General features: G+C 39.8%; 1 protein-coding gene across 4 annotated transcripts in view; it reads right to left on the bottom strand.

Annotated features, from left to right (window-relative positions):
* LOC309832867 (acyl-coenzyme A synthetase ACSM1, mitochondrial) overlaps window positions 1-16,626 on the bottom strand; it is a 38,855-nt gene extending 22,229 nt beyond the window's left edge. The window contains exons 1-4 of one of the 4 annotated variants that reach the window (XM_082670878.1): window positions 16,513-16,626; window positions 13,017-13,258; window positions 3,624-3,834; window positions 1,129-1,336 (exon numbers count right to left, since the gene is read on the bottom strand). In XM_082670878.1, the coding sequence (XP_082527004.1) occupies window positions 1,129-1,336; window positions 3,624-3,834; window positions 13,017-13,208 (611 nt within the window). In that variant the 5' untranslated portion in view covers window positions 13,209-13,258; window positions 16,513-16,626. Of the gene's footprint in view, window positions 1-1,128; window positions 1,337-3,623; window positions 3,835-13,016; window positions 13,274-16,512 lie in introns of those variants that run through there. The other 3 variants (XM_082670880.1, XM_082670879.1, XM_082670881.1) reach the window with 3 other exon arrangements.
* Window positions 16,627-21,929: the final 5,303 nt, after the last annotated feature.

Here is a 21,929-nt window from a genome sequence, read left to right as displayed (position 1 = left end):
GGATTCAAACTCAGACAGTGTGATCCATATACTATGCTTTTAGTCACACTGCTAACCTTGCATTTTACACAGACTAGCTTCACGGGAATTTAACCTCATAAACTTGGTGTTGAAGGGTGGGAAAGAGAAAGCTAGGGAGAACGACAGTGTAAGGAATATATATATATGTACATCTGCCCTAGCATGAGCTAGAGGTGGAAGGTAGGATCTGTAGCTCCCTCCGTCTGCCTCGGTTCTTGGGGAGCTTCTCCTTGGCTGAGAGCCTCTTTCTTGGGCCTATTACAATTGTAAATGCAAGCTTCCTACAGTACTCAGGCAGAGAGGCTGCAAGCAATCCCAGTGCTGGAGGGAGCCCTGGCTCTTGTGGAGAAATGATACCATACTGAGTCTGGGAAATTTAGGCGAGTTTTAATGAGTATTCTTTGTTTAAGCTATTTTAATCTAATTCTCCGACTTTAGAATCTAGCATAAGATGTGATTTCACTGTAATATTTGCCTTTGGGGGTTGAAGTAAAGAGCTTTAAAAACTGTGGAATTACTTCAAGAAAACAAATCCAGCATGGTTTGTGTGTGATATGAAAAATGCCTGAAGACTTGCAGAAACAGAGTTTTGGAGGTGGAGGGGTCTTTCTTACCTTTAGCACTTCCCTAACTTTTCCTTCAAGGCGTCCCTATAGACACCCACCCCCTAGGACATGGAAAGTGTTTGCTCCCAAAGCTGCCTGTCATTTTTTTCTCAGTCTCAAGTTTCACCTTAAAAATTCATCTGAACCTTTTGTTCAGCTTCTTTAATTGCTAATTATTTACATAAAAATAATATTCAGATTCCCCACCTACAAGGAATATGCAACACAATAACCCTCTGACTTTACACATCTCCTTTGCACAGGGGTGATTATATTTTAGTGAGAGAGCCACAGAAGTTCAATTTCCCCATTTAATACATAAAACAATTGCAGCCAAGAGAGGAGAAGGAACTAGCCCAAGGTTGCATAGCAAATCAGTGACATAGCTGTGAAGAGAAGCTCAGACCTTCCTCCCACTGGCTGCTTCTGTACCAGCACTAGGCAGTGAGTGGCTTTCTCCTGCCATTCCTCAGAAAGAACATTCATCAGACCAGAAACTCACCTCATCAGTGATCGGAAGTCCAGCCACCCTTTACGGCTGTGGTCAGACACCAGGAGCTTGGTTTTCAGAGCAGGACACTCAGAAGCCACAGAATCCACCTCTGGGGCAAGGGTATCTGTGGTCACGATGCCCTTGGCTTTAGACACTTGTAGTCGGTAGAGAATGTCCTTGGCCTTCATCTGGGTGGTCCCTGGCATGAAGACGATCCCTAGGGATGAGAAAGAAACTGCCTGTTCTGGTATCTCTTTCACAGCCTCGCAACCTTGGCTGTCAGACCTGGTTTATCTGCAAAGAAATCCCCTAACTTCTTGGTATGCAAAGGATGGTCCACAGCATCAACACCGCCTAAGACACAGAATCTCACCCCCCACCCCAAACTTACTGAATCAGAATCTGCATTTTAACAAGGTCTCCAAGGGATTTCTATGCACATTAAAATTTGAAAAGCCTGCCCTAATAATTTCTACTCTAAATGGATCTAGCCAGTAGACAGGTGAGTCCTTCTTTATAAAAATTTACACAGGATCTGGGAAAGATACAAGTAGGACAGTGTCCCTGACTCTGCCTCCCTGCCCCCATTTTTCTCCTCTCACTTCCTTCTCTGTCATCGTGAATCTCTTGTCATCTGTTGTCATCATTCCTTGTGTCATCTTGAATCTCCTCTCTTTCCTTCGTTCGTCATACCCAAAGTTAACTACAATGTCCTTTGAACTTTTCTACTTTCCCTTCCATCTTCCATCACCAACAATTAGCTCAAGTCTTTGTGTGCCCCTATTGCATTCTAATTTCTCCACCAGATGCCCTGTCCTGAATCTTCCTACTACCCACCTTCCGTATTATTAGCCTGCTTAGTTCCACAGAGCACTGACTTTTTCCCCTCCACATTTCTTCTCCCCACTAACACCTGGACCCTCTCTCCAGGAATACACCACACTCCCCATCCTGACTGTGAGTGCACTGCTCACTCTCCATCTTTCTCTCGCACAACTCTATTCTCTATTTCAAGATGACCATTCTTCGTATAGGCTACTCCTGACTCTAAGCATTTCCATGTGCTATGACCATTCTTGGAATTTCCGTCCTTTGCTTCTACTCCTCTTTAATTCTTCTTATCCCAGAGGTCTCAAGTCATGTCTTGGGTTTCTCATGGACCATCTCTTCACTATACAGATGGCATGGCTTCTCTATACTCCCTCAGCCACTGCTGTTAATTCTTGATCTTGACGGATTAATCAACTATTCGTGAGAAAACGTGAGACAGAGAATATGTGACCAAGAGCACGACATATTGTTGTATGAGCATGCATTATAGAACAACTGAAGTGATTCGAAAAAGAATCCATGAGTCCCATACTGATTGTATAGATTAATGCACAGATAAGCAATTAAAAGGGAAAGGAAAATCTCTATAGAAGAATGCCAACTAATAAATGTAGAGGGAATGATATAAATAGAAAATCCTAATAAAAGACCACCATTAAAATATTCAATTCAGTCAAGAATCATCAGTGGATTCTCAAACCATAAAGGGAAAGACAGTTGGGGAACAGGATATTCACACAGTCCCATAAATATTATACGACAGATTACTTACTAACTACAAAAGGAAAAGGTACCTCTACAAAGGTGGATACTACCTTTCTAAAGTGATAATATCAATGATATTAGGGCAAACCAACTTTATATATCCCCAGTGTGAGGCACCAAGGAAGACACAATGTTGCCCTTCTGGTGCCTGGGCTAAAAATGTCTAACCTGAAGATAATCATGAAGAAGGAGTCAGAAATACACATTTTGATGGGCCTTCTGCAAAACAACTGGCTTAGACGCTTCAAAATTGTCATCATCATGTAGACAGGTAGAATGTAGAGAAACATTCTAGATTAAAGGAGATGGGGGAGATATAACAACTATGTGCAATGCATTAGATTTTTGATTTAAACCAAATAAATGCTATAAAGGACATTATTGGGACAATCGAGGAATTTTGACGATGGATGTATATCAGGTAACTCTATTGCATCAGTGTTAAACTTCTTGTGTGATAACTCTACTGTGGTCATGTGAAGGAAATGTCTTGGATCTTAGCAGATGCATGCTGCAGTGTTTATCTGGTGTTTATGGGTGTCACAGTGTCTGCAACTGATTCTTAAATGACTCACTGGGAGAGAGGGCTCGAATATGGCAAAACGTTAACAATTGATGAATCTTATAAAGAAGCAAGAATGTCTGAGACCGTGTAAGAGAAAGTGTGTGTGTGTGTGTGTGTGTGTGTGCGTGCGTGTGTGTGTGAGACAGAGAGAGAATTATGACATTGTGTTTGAGAGGGTGTAAGTATAAGGGAGAGAGTGGATGAGAAGGAGTAAAATAATATTTGAGTGAGTCTGAGAAAAAGAAAGACTGTGAAGAAGAAAAATTGGGGGGAAGAGAAAACACCTAATATTTCAGGACAATCTGGCTCTAGGTGAGCCCAAAGGTCTGCTTGGGTCACTGACCTGTTCGGATGCAGGCCACGATCACCAGCCACCACTCAGGCACTCGAGGCAGAATCAAGGCTAGATGGTCTCCCTCCTGGAGGCCACAGGTCTGTGTGAAGACGTTGGCTGCACGACGGGTTAGGTCTGTCATCTCTCTGAAACTCCACTTCACTTCATCCCCTTGATTATTCACCCACCACAGGGCTGGGTTAGGACCTCTCTTGCCTTCCTGGTTAGGATCATATGCTACATGTTATTTCCTGATTCAAAGGAAAGGGGCACTAATGTGGCCAATCCACTACCACAGTCACATTCCACTGTGAGTGTAGCTCAAGGTCTGAGATCCCATTTTAAAGCATTTATAGCGCCAAGAGAAGTTGGGGGGAGGTGTGATCCAGCCAACGTCTTCGGGTCTACTGTAACCCCCTCGTCTTAAGTCACATAAAACCATGAAGAGCCTTCATGTTACTTATTGAAGACTTACAATTTTATTCCCCATGTGTCTGTCTTAGTTCCACATGGACAGTAGGTTACCCTCTGTGCCTCAGTTTTCTCACCTATGAAAAGGGTATAATAATACTACCTAGAATGTAGTAAAGTTCAAATTAATTATTTTAAAAGGTCAAGTGTGTATAACAGTGTCTGGCATATAGTAGGTGCTCAATAAAATTACTGTTATTATTATTACAACAAAATAAAAGAGGATAATTTAATTCCTGAATATTTGAGGAAATTATTTTTTAAATTAAGGTACCTCTAGAGGTGCAAGAAGTCAGTCTTGGAAGCTCCAGGGCCTTTTTCCCTCACTAAAACATCAAGTAAACAACAATAGACTAAGATGCCTTTGTAGGAATTTAGAAAAGAGTCACAAATCCACAGCAACCAACAAATGCCCAAACAATAAAAAGTCATAACCAAAATGGTAAGAAATTTTGTGGTGTTTTTGCTTATTCTTGCACCACCCACTCTCTGATGTGGTACAGTGTAGTCAGAGGAAGCCACCCAATTCCCAGCCCCTCCCCTGGGATAGATGAAAAAGACTGAAACTTGTGTGCAACGTTCTAGCTTGTTTGGAGGCGGCCTTAGGCACTGGTTTCTGTCTTGACTGACCTGGAGCTCAGATGGGTATGACGGCATATTGGAGGTATCTGAAAACAGTGGGAAATGTCACAGTGTGGGGAAACTGTAGACCTGTGGTTACCTAGGGATTAGAGACTACAGACAAAGAAAGAATAGAACATTTAAGTCCCCCAGAAGAAACAGACTTTTAAGAAAGTTAAAATGTTAAAGAGCAGCGAAAACTAGAAAAAAAAAAACAAAAACACACATGGACAGGACCAGGAAAGACACATGCCAGAGAAGACCTTAAGTTTTCGTACTGAGCAGATTATTGAAGGTCTTTCCCTGCTTGGATCCAGGCCGCAAAGACTGAGAGAGGAAGCTATTTCTTTTAAATATGCAATTTTTAACAACAGATCACAAGGTCTACAAAGAAAAAGAGAAGAAGCCTATTCAAAGTAACAACATGAATCTCCAGAAACTGACCCTAAAGAGACATAGGCTGCAGTTACTAGACAAAGGTTTTTAAATGACTGTCTTAAATACACTGAAAAAGCTAAAGGAAAACACAAAGAACTAAAGCAAATCAGGAAAATAATATATGCACAAAATGAGAATATCAACAAAGAGATACAAATTATAAAAAGAACCAAACAGAAATTTTGGAGCTGAGAAATATAATAACTGAATTGAAAACTTCACAAAGGGACTCAACAGCAGACTTCAGTAGGCAGAAGAAAGAATCAGTACACTTGAAGACAAGTCATCTAAAATTAATGAGTCAGAAGAACAAAAAGAAAAATACAAGAAGAAAAATGAACAGAGCCTAAGAAACTTATGGGCCACAATCAAATAGACCAATATACACATTATGGGACTATCAGAAGGAGAAAAAAGAGAGAAAATGGAGCATAGAACTTATCTGAAGTAATAATGGCTAAAAACTTCTCAAATTTGAGGAAAGGCATGGAGAGACAAATACAAGAGGCTCAATGAACTCCAAGTAGGAAAACCCAGACACCCACAGAGAGACATTACAATCAAACTACAGGTGACAAAGACAAAGAGAGCATCTTAAAAGCAGCAAGAGAAAAGTGACTCATCAGGTGAAATTCTCAATAAGATTACCAGTGGATTGAAGACCAGAAGGCAGTGAAATTATATATTTAAAGTGATAAAGAAAAAAAAACTGTCAACCAAAAATTCTATATCTAGCAAAATTGTCCGTCAAAAATGAGGGAGAATATGTATGGCTGAGTTGCTTCACTGTGCACATGAAACTATCACAACATTGTTAATCAGCTATACTCCAATATAAATTAAATAGTTTTTTAAAAATGAGGGAGAAATTAGGACATTCTCAGATTAAAAAAAAAACAACACTGAGGGAGTTCATTATCCTTAGACTTTCCCTACAAGAAATGCTAAAAGGAGTTAAGTTGAAATGAAAGGACATTAGAGAGTAACTTAAATATAAAAGTATAAAGTTCTTTAATAAGGATAGATACAAAGACAAATATAAAAACAGTATTTTTATAATTTTGGTTCATAACTTCACTTTTTATTCTTTCACTGTATGGAAACCACAAAAGCATAAAAAATAATTATAAATCTATGTTAATGGGTAGACAATATGTAAAGATATAGTTTGTGAAATCAATAACATAATATAGGAAGGTGCAAGGCAACTGGAAAACAGTAGGGTTTTGTATGTGAATGAAGTTATGTTGTTATTAGTTTCAAATGAAGTGTTATAATTTGGAATGTTATATGTAATCCCCACGGTAATCACAAAGAAATTATCTACAGAATATTCCCAAAAGGAAACAAAAAGAAAATCAAAACATATCACTACAAAAAATCAACTAAATACAGAGGAAGGCAGTAAGGGATGAACTGAGGGACACAAAAGCTGTGACATCAAGGAATCAATTAACAATATGACAATAGTCAGTCATCCTTATCAGTAATTACTTTTTTTTTTTTTTTTTTTGCCGTACGCGGGCCTCTCACTGTTGTGGCCTCTCCCGTTGCGGAGCACGGCTCTGGATGTGCAGGCTCAGCGGCCATGGCTCATGGGTCTAACCGCTCTGTGGCATATGGGATCTTCCCGGACCAGGGCACGAACCCGTGTCCCCTGCATCGGCAGGCGCACTCTCAACCACTGTGCCACCAGGGAAGCCCAGTAATTACTTTAAATGTAAGTGAATGAAATTCTCCAATCAAAAGAACTAGATTGGCAAAATGGATAAAAAACTCAGAATTCAACTATATGCTGTCGACAGAATTGTTACTTCCATGTGATGGAATGTGATAAAACCAATCAAAAAACTTTCAGAATATTTTTGCAATAAAAATCTTATAATACAACATCAATTTAGAAAAGGAAAACCACATTTACATTAAATCCAAACTTATATAATAGTATCCATTCATTCATTCAATATATATTTGCCAAGTTCTCATTATTTCTTAGGTACTGTTCTTAGACCAAAAGGATACAATGGTGAACAAGACATATATACACATGTATGTAAACAGTTTTAAATGTTTATGGACAATTTTCATTTTCTTGTTTAAATCAAGTCTTTTATTTTCCCCAAGTAAAACGATTTTTTAAAGTTTTTTTAATTCCCCAAACAAGGCATGTTCAGAGTAAAAGTTCACGCAAGGCACAATCTTACTAACAGAAAAATTTCTTATGAACAGAAAAATTTCTTCAAATTTCTCAACACATTGTCACTTCCTGAAGGTCAACACTGATAAGTGTTTGGTGTATAATCTTCCAGAAATTATTTCCCTCATATGTGCAAACATGATCGTACCATCTTTGCCTCATATGATTGGAACAAAAGAGTGTGTCTCACCTGAGATAAGAATTATATACATATATACATACATACACACACACAGATATATGTATATACATATAGTCATATCTATGGAAAAATCAGTGCTATGAAAAAAATTATTCTCCAACAGATTAAGGAATGTTAGCAAGTATAAATGACTAGTTGTGCACTGTCTATATAAGGGGAACAGATTATATAATTTCTGTATGAGTTTACAAAATGATAGAAAGTTTGGCGTATCAAGGTGAAAACAATTGTTTTAATTCAGATAAAAGTTTAGACTCTTAACTCTTGCAACTTGAAGAAGATATTGCTTAAGGATTTACGGTTTGGGGGGCTCAGAATTAATCTGATAATGTGATATTAAGATTAGCATGTTTTCAAGAAGATAAAACACAACCTTTAAACTGGATATGAGATTTACAGTTTTATGCAGTGAAGTCTGAAGCCAATGGAAATTGAGAAATAGATCTAAAAAATAAAACACTAAGTCAGCAATAAAAAGGAATGAAGAAGTAATACACAAGACAGTATGAATGAATCTCAAAAACATGCTGAGTAAAAGAAACCAGACACAAAAGACTGCATCTTATATTATTCCATTTCTGTGAAACACTAGGAAAGAGAAATATAAGGGCTAGTGACAGCAAATTAGTGTCTACCTGGGGCTCAGGGTGGGGATGGGGGGGTATTGACTAGGAAAGGACAAAAGGAAATTTTTGAGGTGGTAGAAATGTTCTAAAACTTATTAAACTTTCACATAAAATGTGTGAATTGTATTCTAGTAAATTATAGATCAAAATAGTTGATTTAAATAAACAAAAACCTACATAGCTACTCCTTGTTAATCTCTAACTAAAATATACTTCAAGGAAGGAAAATGGGAAAGTAGATCAATTAATCATGTGATTGATGAATGAGATGATTCTTTTTGAATGTTAAAACACATAAGAATTTATTGCCTATAGAAAGGGCTTGCTTCATTTTTAATTAAAATGAAATACAAGTAGAATTTCTATAATTTCTGTAAATTAATGATAGAATATGATAGATTTCATAGAATTTAAATCCTAATTGACATAGATAAAACACTTTCCCCAACAATGATATAACTCACATTCTCTTCCATTGCATTTGGAGTGTTTACTAACCTCCAGAAATTTCAAAAGTCAGAGTATACTTTTTGACCACAATAGAATTAAGCTAGAAATCATTAACAAGAAGACAATGAGAAACCCACCTCAACTATCAGGAAACTCACCGATACATTTCTATGTAATCTATGGGCCAGAGAAGAATCAAAAGGCAAATAAAAAATATTTTGAACTTAATGATAATAAAATATGACATATCAAAATTTGTATAATGTACCTAAGAGGAGTGCGCAGTGGGAAATTTATACTTTTAATACAGATATTGGAAAAGAAGGAAGGCTTAAAAGTAAGGACATAAACTTCCATCTCAAGAAGCTGAAAAAAGAATAGCAAATTAAGTCAAAGGAATGTACAAGGAAAGAAATAATAAAGATAACAGTAGGCATCAATGGAATGGAGAGCAAATACACAAGAGAGAATATCAGTAAAACCAAAACTGGTTTTGAAAAGATTTATAAAATTGGTTAACTCTTAGGAAGACATATCAAGTAAAAAAAGAGAATAAACATATTAAAAATATCAAGAATAAAAAAGTGTACATTGTTATAAATCTTACAGACATTAAAATAGAAATAATGGAAATATTAATACCTTTATGTCAAAAAATAACTTTATGACATTTGGAATGAAATAAACAAATTGCTAAAACATGTTAACTTTCCAAAGTTGATGAATAGAAATCTTAAAAACCTCCTATCTATTAAAAAAAAAGTTAAATCCATTACCAAAAGCTTTTCTGCAATGAAAACCCCAGATTTTATGTCTAAATATTTCAATATGAATGCTAGTGTGTTAAGGGTTTGACCTGAAAAACTGCTGGGTTTTGTTTTTTTTAGGAAAACAGTGATAATTATATTTCAATTATATCTCAATAAAACAACAACAAAAAATTAGTGATAACTTTTAAATTCTTTATCAAAGCATTTAGAATAGTACCTGGTACATAGTAAATGTTTGTTAAATATGTACTGAATGAATAAATAAAAAAACATCAACTCTGGAATCTAAAGAAAGAATAATAAGGAATTTCAGGGTTAAATTAAATCTAAAGATGACCCCAATCAGGGTGGGCCAACCCCAGCTCCAGGTGCCCCAGTCCCCATGGCCGGCTATCCCAGGATCCAGCTTCACCCATCAGTGAGCCAAGATCAGCCCTGGAACATCCCAGGCCACATGGCCAGCCACATCAGGAACCATCCCTGGCTACAGGCTGGCAACCACTACATGAGACAGGAAATGTCAGCCAACCAGTCTGGGGGCCAGCCTTGACTACCAGTGCACCCACGGTAGTTGGCCATGCCACAACAGAAGGGCACACATAGCCCACTGAGGGGGGGACCCTAGAGCATATAACCCTAGAGCATATAACACTGGTGACCAGAGGGGAGTGTGCTGCTGGGTCCATAGGACATCTCCTACATTAGGCCACTTCTCCAAGATAAGGAACCACTTATGTAGGAATGTTAAAAAGCAAAAGCAATAAAATCATCTATACCCACGATAAGTAGTTAATGGATATGCAAAAGAAAAATATGTCATCAAAAACAACAAACATGGGGAGGAACAGTAAAAATATAGGGTGGTTAGAATGCATTTGACCTTAGAAGATCATCAACTTAAAAAAATATATATATATATATATATATGTCATGATAACCACAAACCAAAAACCTATAATAGGTACACACACAGAAGAGTGAAAGAAATTCAAGCATAATACTAAACATGGTCATCAAATCACAAGGGACGAGAGGAAAAACAGAAGAAATGAACAAAAAAGGAACTACAAAAACAATCAGAAAACAACAAAATGGCAATAACTACATACTTACCAATAATTACCTTAAATATAAATGGATTAGGATTCCAATCAAAAGACATAGAGTAGCTAAATGGATAAAAAAAAAAAACAAGACCCATTATATCCTGCCTACAAGAGGCTCACTTCAGATCTAAAGTCACACACAGACTGAAAAAGTCGGGGGATGGAAAAAAGTATTCCATATAAATGGAAGTAAAAAAAAAAAAGCTGGTGCGACAATACACATATCAGACACTACACTTATTGAGCAATATTTATTACTAAATCACATCAGAAGGTGGTAAGAAGAATTTGCTCCTGTCATGATTTTTGCCCAAACAAACAGAAGTCAATGTCACAGATGCTGTACTCATCTCTCCTGAGACATGAAGTGGAGAATCACACTATCAAAAGAGGAAAGATGGAGCGTTGTACATTGCTTACTTTTCTATCCCTATCTTATCTAGAATAGTGTTTGGCACATGTTAGGTACTCATTAAATCCTAACTGAATGAATGAATGCAGTATCAAAGAGACAGAATGAATGATTTTGGACATGAACGTGACCTCTCATGAATAGATTTGGGAGGCTGCTCCATGAATCAGTTGGAGTGTAGTATCCTTGGAGCCTAGAGTAATATAGGGTTTAATTCCCAAGGATAGTCAGGGGTTATAAATTGGTGGCTTGAATGAGTGACTATATTCCACCCCGGACGTATGTTGCCTGGATTATGCTAAAAAAAAAAGTTACATTAAAATGTTGTATTTCTAACTTAACATTTTTAATAAGTAAAATGTGTTGAAAATTGAGTCAAAATAAATTCTATTTGTTATGGTTTGGGTTGTGTTGTTGATTAGGCTACGGATCAGTTTCTGAATGACGTTTGTTAAGTTGTAAGGGGAGGCCCAGAAAGCCAGAGTGAACTATGGTGGCGTGCCCTCTAGAAGGTCTTCCATGGGAGCAACATCAATCCATACAGTGCTCATACGGCAAGTTTCAAAATTAATGTATCCCACAAAGGTGTACTGAGGGATTGCTAGGTGTCAGACACCATACGTCACTGGAGAGACACTGATCATGATCAAGGCAATTGGAAAAGTAAAAACAGACAGATCAGAACTGTTGTGAGAATGAATGTAAATGGGGTGGAGATGCTGGGGGTAGGAGAAGTTTGGAGATATGGAGGAATTGACAATGACCCAACAAAGACGCGGCATTCCCTGGGCAAATATTTACATGGTGATAATCTCCAGGGGTTGATGTGTGAACTAATAAGGACTTTATGAAGACAAATAACAGAAAAAAAATGATGGCCTCTCCAGCCATTTCTCATGATTCAGAAGGTCTAACCTCAGTTTTGGTCTGGGCAGTGATGAAAGTCAGTTTGTAGTCTGAAGGCAGAGCTGTTTGGACGTCATCAGATTGTGAGACCAGGTTAAACAGTGGATTATAGAATCAGACAGCCTGGACCCAAATCCTGCTCCTTCACTTATTAGGTTTGTGAATTCTGCAGGTTATTTGACCCCTTGGAACCTCAGTTTCCTCAACTGGAAAATGGGGATAATTAAAGTGTCCATCTAAGCAGAATAATAAGTGCAAAGTGCTTGACATGGCACATGAAAAAGGGCTCTCCATAATTGAGGGCTCTATTTTCCTTGGAGTTATTATGGAAATTCAGAAAAAGGAAAAAGATGGAGGTAGGAAAAAAGTCCCTATGAAAGGCATGTAAGCTTTGAATACTAACATACGAATGTATGTTCATGGGAAATTAAAAATACATCAACTCTCTGACTCCATCTCAGGTGAATTCTTTCTTCTGTACAAAGACAGTGTTTAGTGGGTTTTCACAATGTGGACATTACCTGCTGGGACTTAGTAGCTGGAACACCACCCACTGTCTACCCCAACTCCTAGTGTCACCACTGCTCCCTTCTTGGTCTGTCTCTTGGTAAAAGACAAACCAAGAACGTGCATTTTTCTGCAGAGACCACAGGGACAGGATTCTCTGGACACACCCTAAAGCCACACGCTCAAGTAGGTAGTTGATAGGGAAGATTCCAGATGTACTTGCCATCCTCATAGGAAGATAGATGACATGATTTTGTTACATGGTCAGATGTTCATGTGCACAGTCAGGTTGCCTGTACCCTCCCTCTCGGTGTAGGCTGAAGTCAAGCCCAAGTGTGATGAGATGAATTCTAGTTAGACTCACAGTTCCAGTAGTTGAAGGTGAGAATCCAGACCAACATCAACTTGCTGACCTGTGATTAGAACTTGACACTTGGTCACAGTTGCCTGACTGTGTACCAGATACTTTCACCTGCTGTCTTGTTTCTTAAATGAGATTATCCCCATTTCACGGATAAAACCACTGGGGCTCAGAGAATTGAGGAAGTGTCCAGGCTGAGAATTGAAGCCCAAAACATAAGCTTTTCATGATACTTGTAGGCTTAGCCAGAAGCCATTCTTAGTTCTGTGCCCCTCAACCTACTAGGAGCAAGAGGTCGATCCTGTTCTCACCCCCCAGCATGGGTGCCTCCTTACCTTCTCCATTTGAGTCCAGTAGTCCAGTACATCACTTGCAAAGTTAAATTCCTCAGGTGTATCATAGTCATTCCATCTTGGGGCTCCAGCTCCCGACAAAGACTGGCAGCGCAGGTACTGAGGGGCAGGGTAGAAGCCACAGCGGGATCTGTGGATGTCCCAGAGGACCCGGAACTTCATCAGCCATCGCATGGTGGAGCAGTCCTCAGGAAGCAGGCACAGAATTTCAGGCCACCACCTGCCTTGAGAAGAGACGGCTAATATGTGGTTCATTAGAGCAGGAACTTCTTCCACAAAATGAAGGCACATTCCTGGTTAACTGCTAGAGTGATAACTTTGTTTCAGCTCACTGGAATTTGGAAGGCACAACTTACCGATTTAGGTGGGGATTTCTCTTCCCAGATGAGGCCAAAAATGATGGGGAGGGGCTATAGCTACCAGGTAAGGTTGGCACATATTTCTGAGGGTCTCCTTCTCTTTTTGTACCCCCTGGGATGGCAGCCATGTGGTCATCCCCTTTCTGGTAGAAACTCACCATTTTGAAAGTCCTGTACCTCATGTTATCCTTGCTCTGGAGACCTCTCTTCCCACCGAGCCCAAATGTATGGTTCTCATGGAAACTGACATATTTTTAGATGATTCCACCCCCTGTTCAAAGTTGACTGGTCCAGAGCTGAGCAGTCATTTCCCACGATTTTTTAATCCAAACTGGGCTAATCATAATCCCTCTCCAAAATCTGTGTGTGTGCTTGTTACCAAAGGGTATATAAGGCAGTCTCGCCTTAGTGGAAGCCACGAAATGCACACTTTGGAAACTGTCGGTGGCTATAATTCCTGTCATGTGGAGATAACTGCTCTGCATGAGTGAAGAAAACAAGGAAGATTTCAGAGACATGGAAATAAGGGGCAGAGAGTATCTCAGAGGCATGCAAGTCTCTGGTTCAGAACTATTGTTCCTGAGGCCCGTCTGCATCTCTACTCCTGTCTTGGTAATATCCTGTCCTGAATTCTATGAGCCAACAGTTTTTCCTGCCTGAGATTGGGTTTCTGTCACTTGAGACTCTAAGAATATTGACAAATATGCACCAGCACACTCAGGACAGAGGAGGCTAATATCACAGCACCTTCCTTACTGGCCTGGGATCTGGCCTCGGGGTTTTCCCCAGGACAGCATTCCAGGTAGCTATTACCAATCCATCACTTGACCTGTGAAATAAAGTTTCTTTGCCACTCCAGATCCCAACAAATGCTTCTAACATGGGAGCAGAACGCTCATTTATTAGGATGCTTCTTGAAGTTTGACTGTGAAAATTGGCTTAAGCTAGAACTTCTGTTCTGTGAGAAGAAAGCCACTTCACAGATAGCTCTGAGGTTCAAGCACTTCATCACTGCAAACAATTAAGCCTCCTCCCCGTTTCAGCAATAAGATAATACTGTTTGACAAGAGACCCATAAAAGAGATCAATAAAACTTGACTCAATTTATTTTCAACCTGTTTAGACGCAATAACCAAACCCCAATTAATTCTGATGCTGCCCTCGGAACCCTGCTACTGTCTGCAGAAAAGAGGACAGATAATGGGAAAGCTTCATCCCTTAGAGTTTCCTTGTCTGTGTGCATCCTTAGACCACATGAACTGAAGTATGTCCCCTTCCTTTTTAGTGCCTGTCAATAAACAGTACTGTCTTTTGTTCAGAGCACTTAAGGGAAGAAAGACCCTAAGATAACCAGCTGGCTCAGACGTTTGACCCTCATCCTTTGGAGGAAAAAATTTGAATTGCCAATATTTAAAATTTGGGAGATTTCATTTAAAATGTGAATTGAAGATTTCTCTTGAAAACTCAAAAGGCCTGGCAACACTGGGCCTTTATTTCAACCTGGCACCAACTGGTTGGAGCTGAAAATTAAATGGACTGTTGTCCAATTCAGCAGGGTTTCCACTACTCCCTATGTTGTTACAGCTACTTGCTTCTGCCCTTACTGTACCTATCCAGCTCTTGTCGGCATTTGAGCTTAAAACCCCCATTCTAGGCCAACATGCCAAGAGGGACAGGGATTTCCCCAAGGTTTCAAGGCAAGTTTAGTAGCAGAGCTAGTTTTAAACCTGCTTTTCCTGCTATTTTTTCTAACACATAGCTCTCTCCACAGGCATGAGCTCATTGAGAGCAAGAAACCAGACTCAGTTGCTATTTTTATACACAAGTGTTTACATCACTGCAGGATCCTCCTTAAAATACTCAAGGACAGTGCAAACAACCCCTTAATAAGTGGCTAAAAACCAAAACAACACCAAGAGAAATAATGAGGAAATTAATTAATCCTTTATTATGGGCTGAATTGTGTCCCCTCAAAATTCATATGTTGAACTCCTAACCCTCAGTACCTCAGAATGTGACTGTATTTGGACATAGAATCTTTAAAGAGGTAATTAAGTTAAAACGAGGTCATTATATGGACCCTAATCCCATATGACTGGTGCACAGTGCCTTGAAGAGTTCTTGCAACAGAGGTTTGATTTCACAAGCATTTGGACTGAAAAGCTGTTTATTTTATGAGGCACCATCCTTAGCATGTTATAGGGGATCCTAGAGCTACAGAGCCAGGTTGGGCTCCACTGGGTACCAGCTGAGTGATCTTGACCACCATTCATGTCTCCAAACTTGAGGGCATCGTAGTAACACCCACTATCTGGCTTCCACAAGGATTAGCAAGATAGTCAATATAAATCACTTTGCCAGCACTGAGTCTGATACAGAATAAGGGCTCAGTAAATGTTGAGGTGCCTTCTAACTCCAGGCAAATTCTGAGGCCAGCCCCTTCCATGTTAAATATTAAAAAGATATACTTTTTTCTTTTTTTTTTTTTTTGCGGTACGCGGGCCTCTCACTGCTGTGGCCTCTCCCGTTGCGGAGCACAGGCTCCGGATGCACAGGCTCAGAGGCCATGGCTCACGGGCCCAGCCGCTCCACGGCATGTGGGATCTTCCCGGACCGGGGCATGAACCTGTGTCCCCTGCATCGGCAGGTGGACTCTCAACCACCGCGCCACCAGGGAAGCCCTAAAAAGATATTTTTTAATAAAAGGCATTCACCTTATATACTGTGAGCAAACTTCTGCATAATGGAGTTTTCTTTCCAGTGTCTAACTTCTGGGTCTTTTTTACCCCTCTCGGTACCCTCCTCCCACAGCCCACCACATTCAGAGCTGTCTAACATTAAATCAATCACCCATGTGCCGGCCACGGTGCTAGGCATATCACATGTATATTCCCATTGAGCCCTCTCTCTCGATATCACCATCCTCATTTTGCAGTAAAGGAAAAGAAGTGTCAGAGAAGTTACAAGATATGCTCGAGGTCTGTAAGTGGCACTGCCAGAATTTGAAATTGGGTCTTCAGATTTTAAGTTCAGTATATACTTTACTGCCCTGTGGCAGATAAACACACACATATAAACACCCACCCACCCAAAGAAGCTGTCATTCACCTCCATCTTACCTGGTACTGTCTAGGAAACACTGGGGTTAGGTCTTGGATGGGGACTTTGCGGGTTCAGTTCTCTCTGATCAGAAGTTCAGTTCTCTCTGTGCACACAACAGAACCTGGTTCCTGGCCACAGCTGGGGTGGAGAACTTGGCAGGAATTGAATGATTCAGAAGGGGGAGGAGATGCTCACGTATAACAGGTCAGAAAGCAATCACAAGCCCTCATGGAGAGAAAATCGGTTAGAAAAACTATATAACGTAATCTCCAGTTATGGTAGGGAGGCCTTGCAGTGTGAATGAACAGATACAGCCAAATGGAGCACTTTCACAAGTTCTCTGTAGCTAACCTGCTCCCCTCTCCCAGTCCCAGGTCTCCAATGTTCTCGTTTCAATGACAGTCAGGTGGCAGCGTTGCCTAGTAGTTAAAGCCTGTGATCCGAGGCAGAGAGATTTGGGTTTAAGTGTTAGGTCTGCCGCTTACGCTCTCTTTGACTTTCGTGGACCTCCTTTTTCTACACTTCAGTTTCCTTATCTATGAGATGGGAGTGCTAATAGTGACACCTATTTCCTATGGTTGCTCTTTGTTGTTGTCATTGTTAGTATTAGATGAAATAATTCATGAAACGTACATAACACAGTGCTTGGCGTAATCAATGTTGGCTGTTTGTACTAACGTGGAATTCTAAGAGGAACAGTGTGGTGTACTGGCAAGATGCAGGGTCTTTGGAATCCCAAAGTCTTGAGCTTAAGTGCTGGCACAGACACTTATAAGATGGCCCATGGCAAGCCATTTACCTCTTCTAACTTTTGTCTTCTCATCTGAAAAGTGGAGGAGTGGGTGGTTGTTAATAAGATTTGTCCCACGGGATCTCTGAAAGGTTTGCACAATGTAAAGTCTGCAGCGTGCCTGGCCCAGGCATGTAGACACTGGGTTGACATTGATGTTGCATTGGATAAGTCCAGATCGTCACAAGTAGTGGCTTGTACTGTTCGTTTTCTTCTAGAGCCATTTTGGGGAGTTGTAAGGGGATGGGGGATGTCTAGTATCCTGGTGCAACTTTCCCAGCACCTTCTCCCTCCCAACCTCCATTGAACCAGGGAGAAAGATACCTCTGCTCAAAGCCACCACCAAAGACTGCTGGAGACAGCTAGAACACCCCTGCTAGGGCTGAGGGGCAAGCCGGGCTTCTGAGGGGTGGGTCTTGCTCTTTCTGGCCGATGCATTCATGGTGAATCCTTGCTCAGGATAGACTCTTATTTTATGGAGAGGAGCAAGTAAGAAGGCAGGGCTGACTGACTGGCCATAGTGAGCTAAAGATTATGGAGTACAAAACACCCTGTTACTCAAGCAGAGGAGGCAGTCACTTTTGAGAAGAGAATGGGGCAGGAGGAAAGTGCACAAGGTGCCCTCTGGATCTCAGTAGATCTCCCGTGTGGAACTGTAATACCAGCATTGTGGTCAAGAAGACAGGCTCTGGGGCCAGGCAGCCTGGGTTTCAGTCTAGCTTTTATCCGTTACCAGCTCTGGGACACTGAGCGAGTTTATTATCCCTTCGTCCCTCAGAGACAGTAGAATTCTCTAAAGATTCCATGTGCACGTCGCTCTCATGTCCAAGCTTCTTCTATAGTGAGGGTGAGGCTACTGAATTCCACTTTTGGACAATGAACTGCAGGTGGAAGTGACACAAGTCACTCCTGGTCTAGGTCATTTAAGAGCTGGTATGAGTTCTCTATAATCTTCTCCTGACTCAATTGTCCTGGTAGCTGTGTGGGGAGACAGTAGCATCAAAATATGGCAGATATCCTATCAGCCTAGTTCTGATAGACCCTAGTAGGGCCCTTTCTGCATTACACATTTCAGATATCACATTCTCTCATACCTTCTGCGGGGCTTGCTGGGACATCTGGGGACCTGGTAAACCCATTGTGGGACAGGCTCTATATCCAGCTCACAGCCCCAGGGGTCTCTGTTTCTCTTCTCCCAGGACCCTCTTCTTTTCAGAGTACCTGGGCCCTGGAGGGACATGGACGATAGAATGGTGCCCATGGGTGGGTAGAGAAGAATGACTGAAAAAAGTCATGACTCCATCAAAAAGCTGGATCTTAGAGTCTGAAATTATACCTGCTCTTCTGAGCAAATGCCCCTGCCCTGCTCACTCCTCCCCTCTCTCTCTCCTTTTGTAGGCAGACTGGCTCTTTTGGTGGACTGAAGTTTTAATTAAGGGTAGCTAAAATTAAACAGCAAAGTTAATCAGCCCTTTCATTGCTCTCTTCTACCTTTCTGTTATCACATCCTGCCTCTTCTGAGTCTTCTTTCTCAATATTGATTATTGGATTCTCTTCCTCTTTATTCTATTAAAGTATTGTTGTTCTCCAAGGACTCATGCACACCCAACAGTTTCTCTCATTCCATTTATTCCCTCTCTCTCTCTCTCAATAATTTCCTAACCACATTAAAATCTTTACTTCCCCCAGAGTTCAAACTTAAATATGCAGCTGATTACTAAATATACACTAACCTCAGTATTTCATAGACAGCATAGATAAATTATCATGACCACAATTGAATTCTGTGTTCCTGCCTCCAAACTTATTCCTCTCAGAGTCTTACAACCACCTCTCCCAGTTTACTTAGTCAAACACCTAGACATCACACTTCTGTGTCTCCTTGCCTTAACCCTATCTGCCTTACTTAGTCACTAAGTTACCAGGTTCCAAGAAGAAGGAATTCTTCTTCTAAGCATTTCTCAAATTCTCCTTTAATACATTTACCACTCGGTTACCAAGCTAATCATTTAGAAATAAATTGTTGACTGAGTTCATTACTGTCCAGATAAAGTCCAAACTTTTTATCATGTGATATAATGACCACCCCTTCTGATATTTTGCAACTTGAACCTGATGTTGAAATAATATTGAATGCAAGTGAGGTGACTATCCTTTTTCAGGGTAAGTTCCTCCTTCTATCTACAGATAATTGCAGCAATCCGGGGGCAACTTATGCCATCAACACATACACAAGTTAGTTAGTCTGTGAATTCTCTAGAGCTAATGATTATCCAGGGAAGTTATGCACAATATTTACTGGGTCACAGGGACTTGACAATCATTACTTCTTGGTTCTGAAGGTTACTGGGGCATCTTAAAGGCTTTAACTAGACAAAGACAGGAAGAATGAGGTAGTCTATTTTTATCTCATCATGAAAAAAACAGGAGTCCGTGATTTCCTTGTGCAGGCACATCTTGGAGATATTGCAGGTTCAGTTCCAGACCACAGCAATAAAGCAAATATCGCAATACAGTCACACAAATTTTTCTCAGTTGCCCAGTGCATATAAAAGTTATGTTTACACTATACTGTAATCTATTGTGTGCAGTAGCAATATATCTTTCAAATAGTACATACCTTAATTTAAAAATGCTTTATTGCTAAAAAATGCTAACCATCATCTAACAACGCAGGGTTGCCCAAACCCCTCAATTTGTAAAAACCACAGTATCTGTGAAGCTCAATAAAGTGAAACAATAAAATGAGTATGCCTGTAGTTATAGTAAGCCAGTCTGAAACGTACTGGCTTAATATTGTGATTTCTATATACAAGCCAAATGGAGAAGGAGATGGAGTGAAGAGAAGAGAAGCAGATTCTGTATTTTGGGTGTCATAGATTTTCCCTAAAAGTATGGGTTCCCAACATCACTCATTCCGGAGCCTGGAGAAGGTAAAGAGATCATAGGATGGGCATTGAGTAAGGAGATGTGATCAAAATCATTCTCACTATAGGAGAAAGATAAAGTGTCAGAATGATCAATCTGCTAGATTTAGAATTTTGGGGAGGGTGGGAGGGAGGCTCAAGAGGGAGGGGATATGGGGATATATGTATACATATAGCTGATTCACTTTGTTGTACAGCAGAAACTAACACAACATTGCAAAGCAATTATACTCCAATAAAGATGTAAATAAATAAATAATCTTCAAATACAAAAAAAAAAATTTGGAATGTGGCAGTTAAAAATGATATTCCCTTCAACAGTGATAAATCCAGATTGTGAAAAAGTTTTGCTATTTGATTAGCAGATTATGTTTCTCGACTAGGACAAACATAAAACTCTGGTGAATTTTAGTGGACTCCAGGAGATGAGTATATCACAGTATATTCACATTCTGGTGGATATTTTATTTTATTTTATTATTGATTTGTAATTAACATACAATATTATATTAGGTTCAGGTGTACCACAGTGAACTGATATTTTTATACATTATTAAAAAATCAGGATTTCCCTGGTGGTGCAGTGGTTAAGAATCCACCTGCCAGTGCAGGGGACACAGGTTCGAACTCTGGTCCGGGAAGATCCCACATGCGGTGGAGCAACTAAGCCCATGGGCCACAACTACTGAGCCTGTGCTCTAGAGCCTGCGAGTCACAACTACTGAGCCCACGTGCCTAGAGCCCGTGCTCTGCAACAAGAGAAGCCACCACGATGAGAAGTCCACGCACCGCAACAAAGAGTAGCACCCGCTCGCCCCAACTAGAGAAAGCCCGCGTGCAGCAACGAAGACCCAACGCAGCCAAATAAATAATTATTAATTTTAAAAAATGATAAGATGAAAAAAAAGATAAAATGATCAACATAACAAGACCAGTTAACATCATCACCATACAAAGTTGTTACAATATTTTGACTACATTTCCTATCTGTACATTACATCCCTGTGACTTATTTTATATTTGGAAGTTTGTACCTATAATTCTGTTCACCTGTTTTTTTCATCCCTCACCAACCCTCATCCCCTCTGGCAACCACCAGTTTGTTCTCTGTATCTATCAGTCTGTTTCTGTTTTGTTTGTGTGTTCATTTGTTTTGTTTTCAAGTTATTATATATTATTCTCAAGTTAATAAAGTCATTCAGCAGTGAAGTGATTCCCTAAGATAGTGGTATCCCGATTGAATACGTACACCCCTCAGTAAAATATTTTTTAACACACTCCCCAATACACGTTTATTTATTTATAAATTATACATATGTATTTATGTGCATCATACAAATATCAAAAATAATTTTAAAGAATGAATAAAAAGTACAGATAATTTGAAGTTCTCCTATTTTCTTTCCCATCCCAGTTGCCCTTCTCACCCTCACTTCTAAGCCTCCTGTCCTTAAAAACTCAGCAACAACAACAACAACAAAGAAAACTCTGCAACATTCTACAGAGTTCCCAAGAAACTGTAAAGATGCCACAAAATTGACAAGAGACAGAGACTTTGAACTCATGTGATTTTCAAATTGAAATTTACACATTTGGGGTGACATTTTCAAGATAAAGGGAATCCTCAATTTAAACAAACAATTTTTGAGGGTCATAACTCCAAAAATGCCATGGATTATTTCTCTAAAAGCTAAGTAAGTAGCTTGTAAGAAACATC

The sequence above is a fragment of the Grampus griseus genome, assembly GCF_964374135.1.
Source record: "Grampus griseus genome assembly, chromosome: 14".
NCBI lineage: Eukaryota > Metazoa > Chordata > Mammalia > Artiodactyla > Delphinidae > Grampus > Grampus griseus.
The sequence above is the reverse complement of the archived record's forward strand: the minus strand, read 5'-3'. Positions and strand labels throughout refer to the sequence as shown.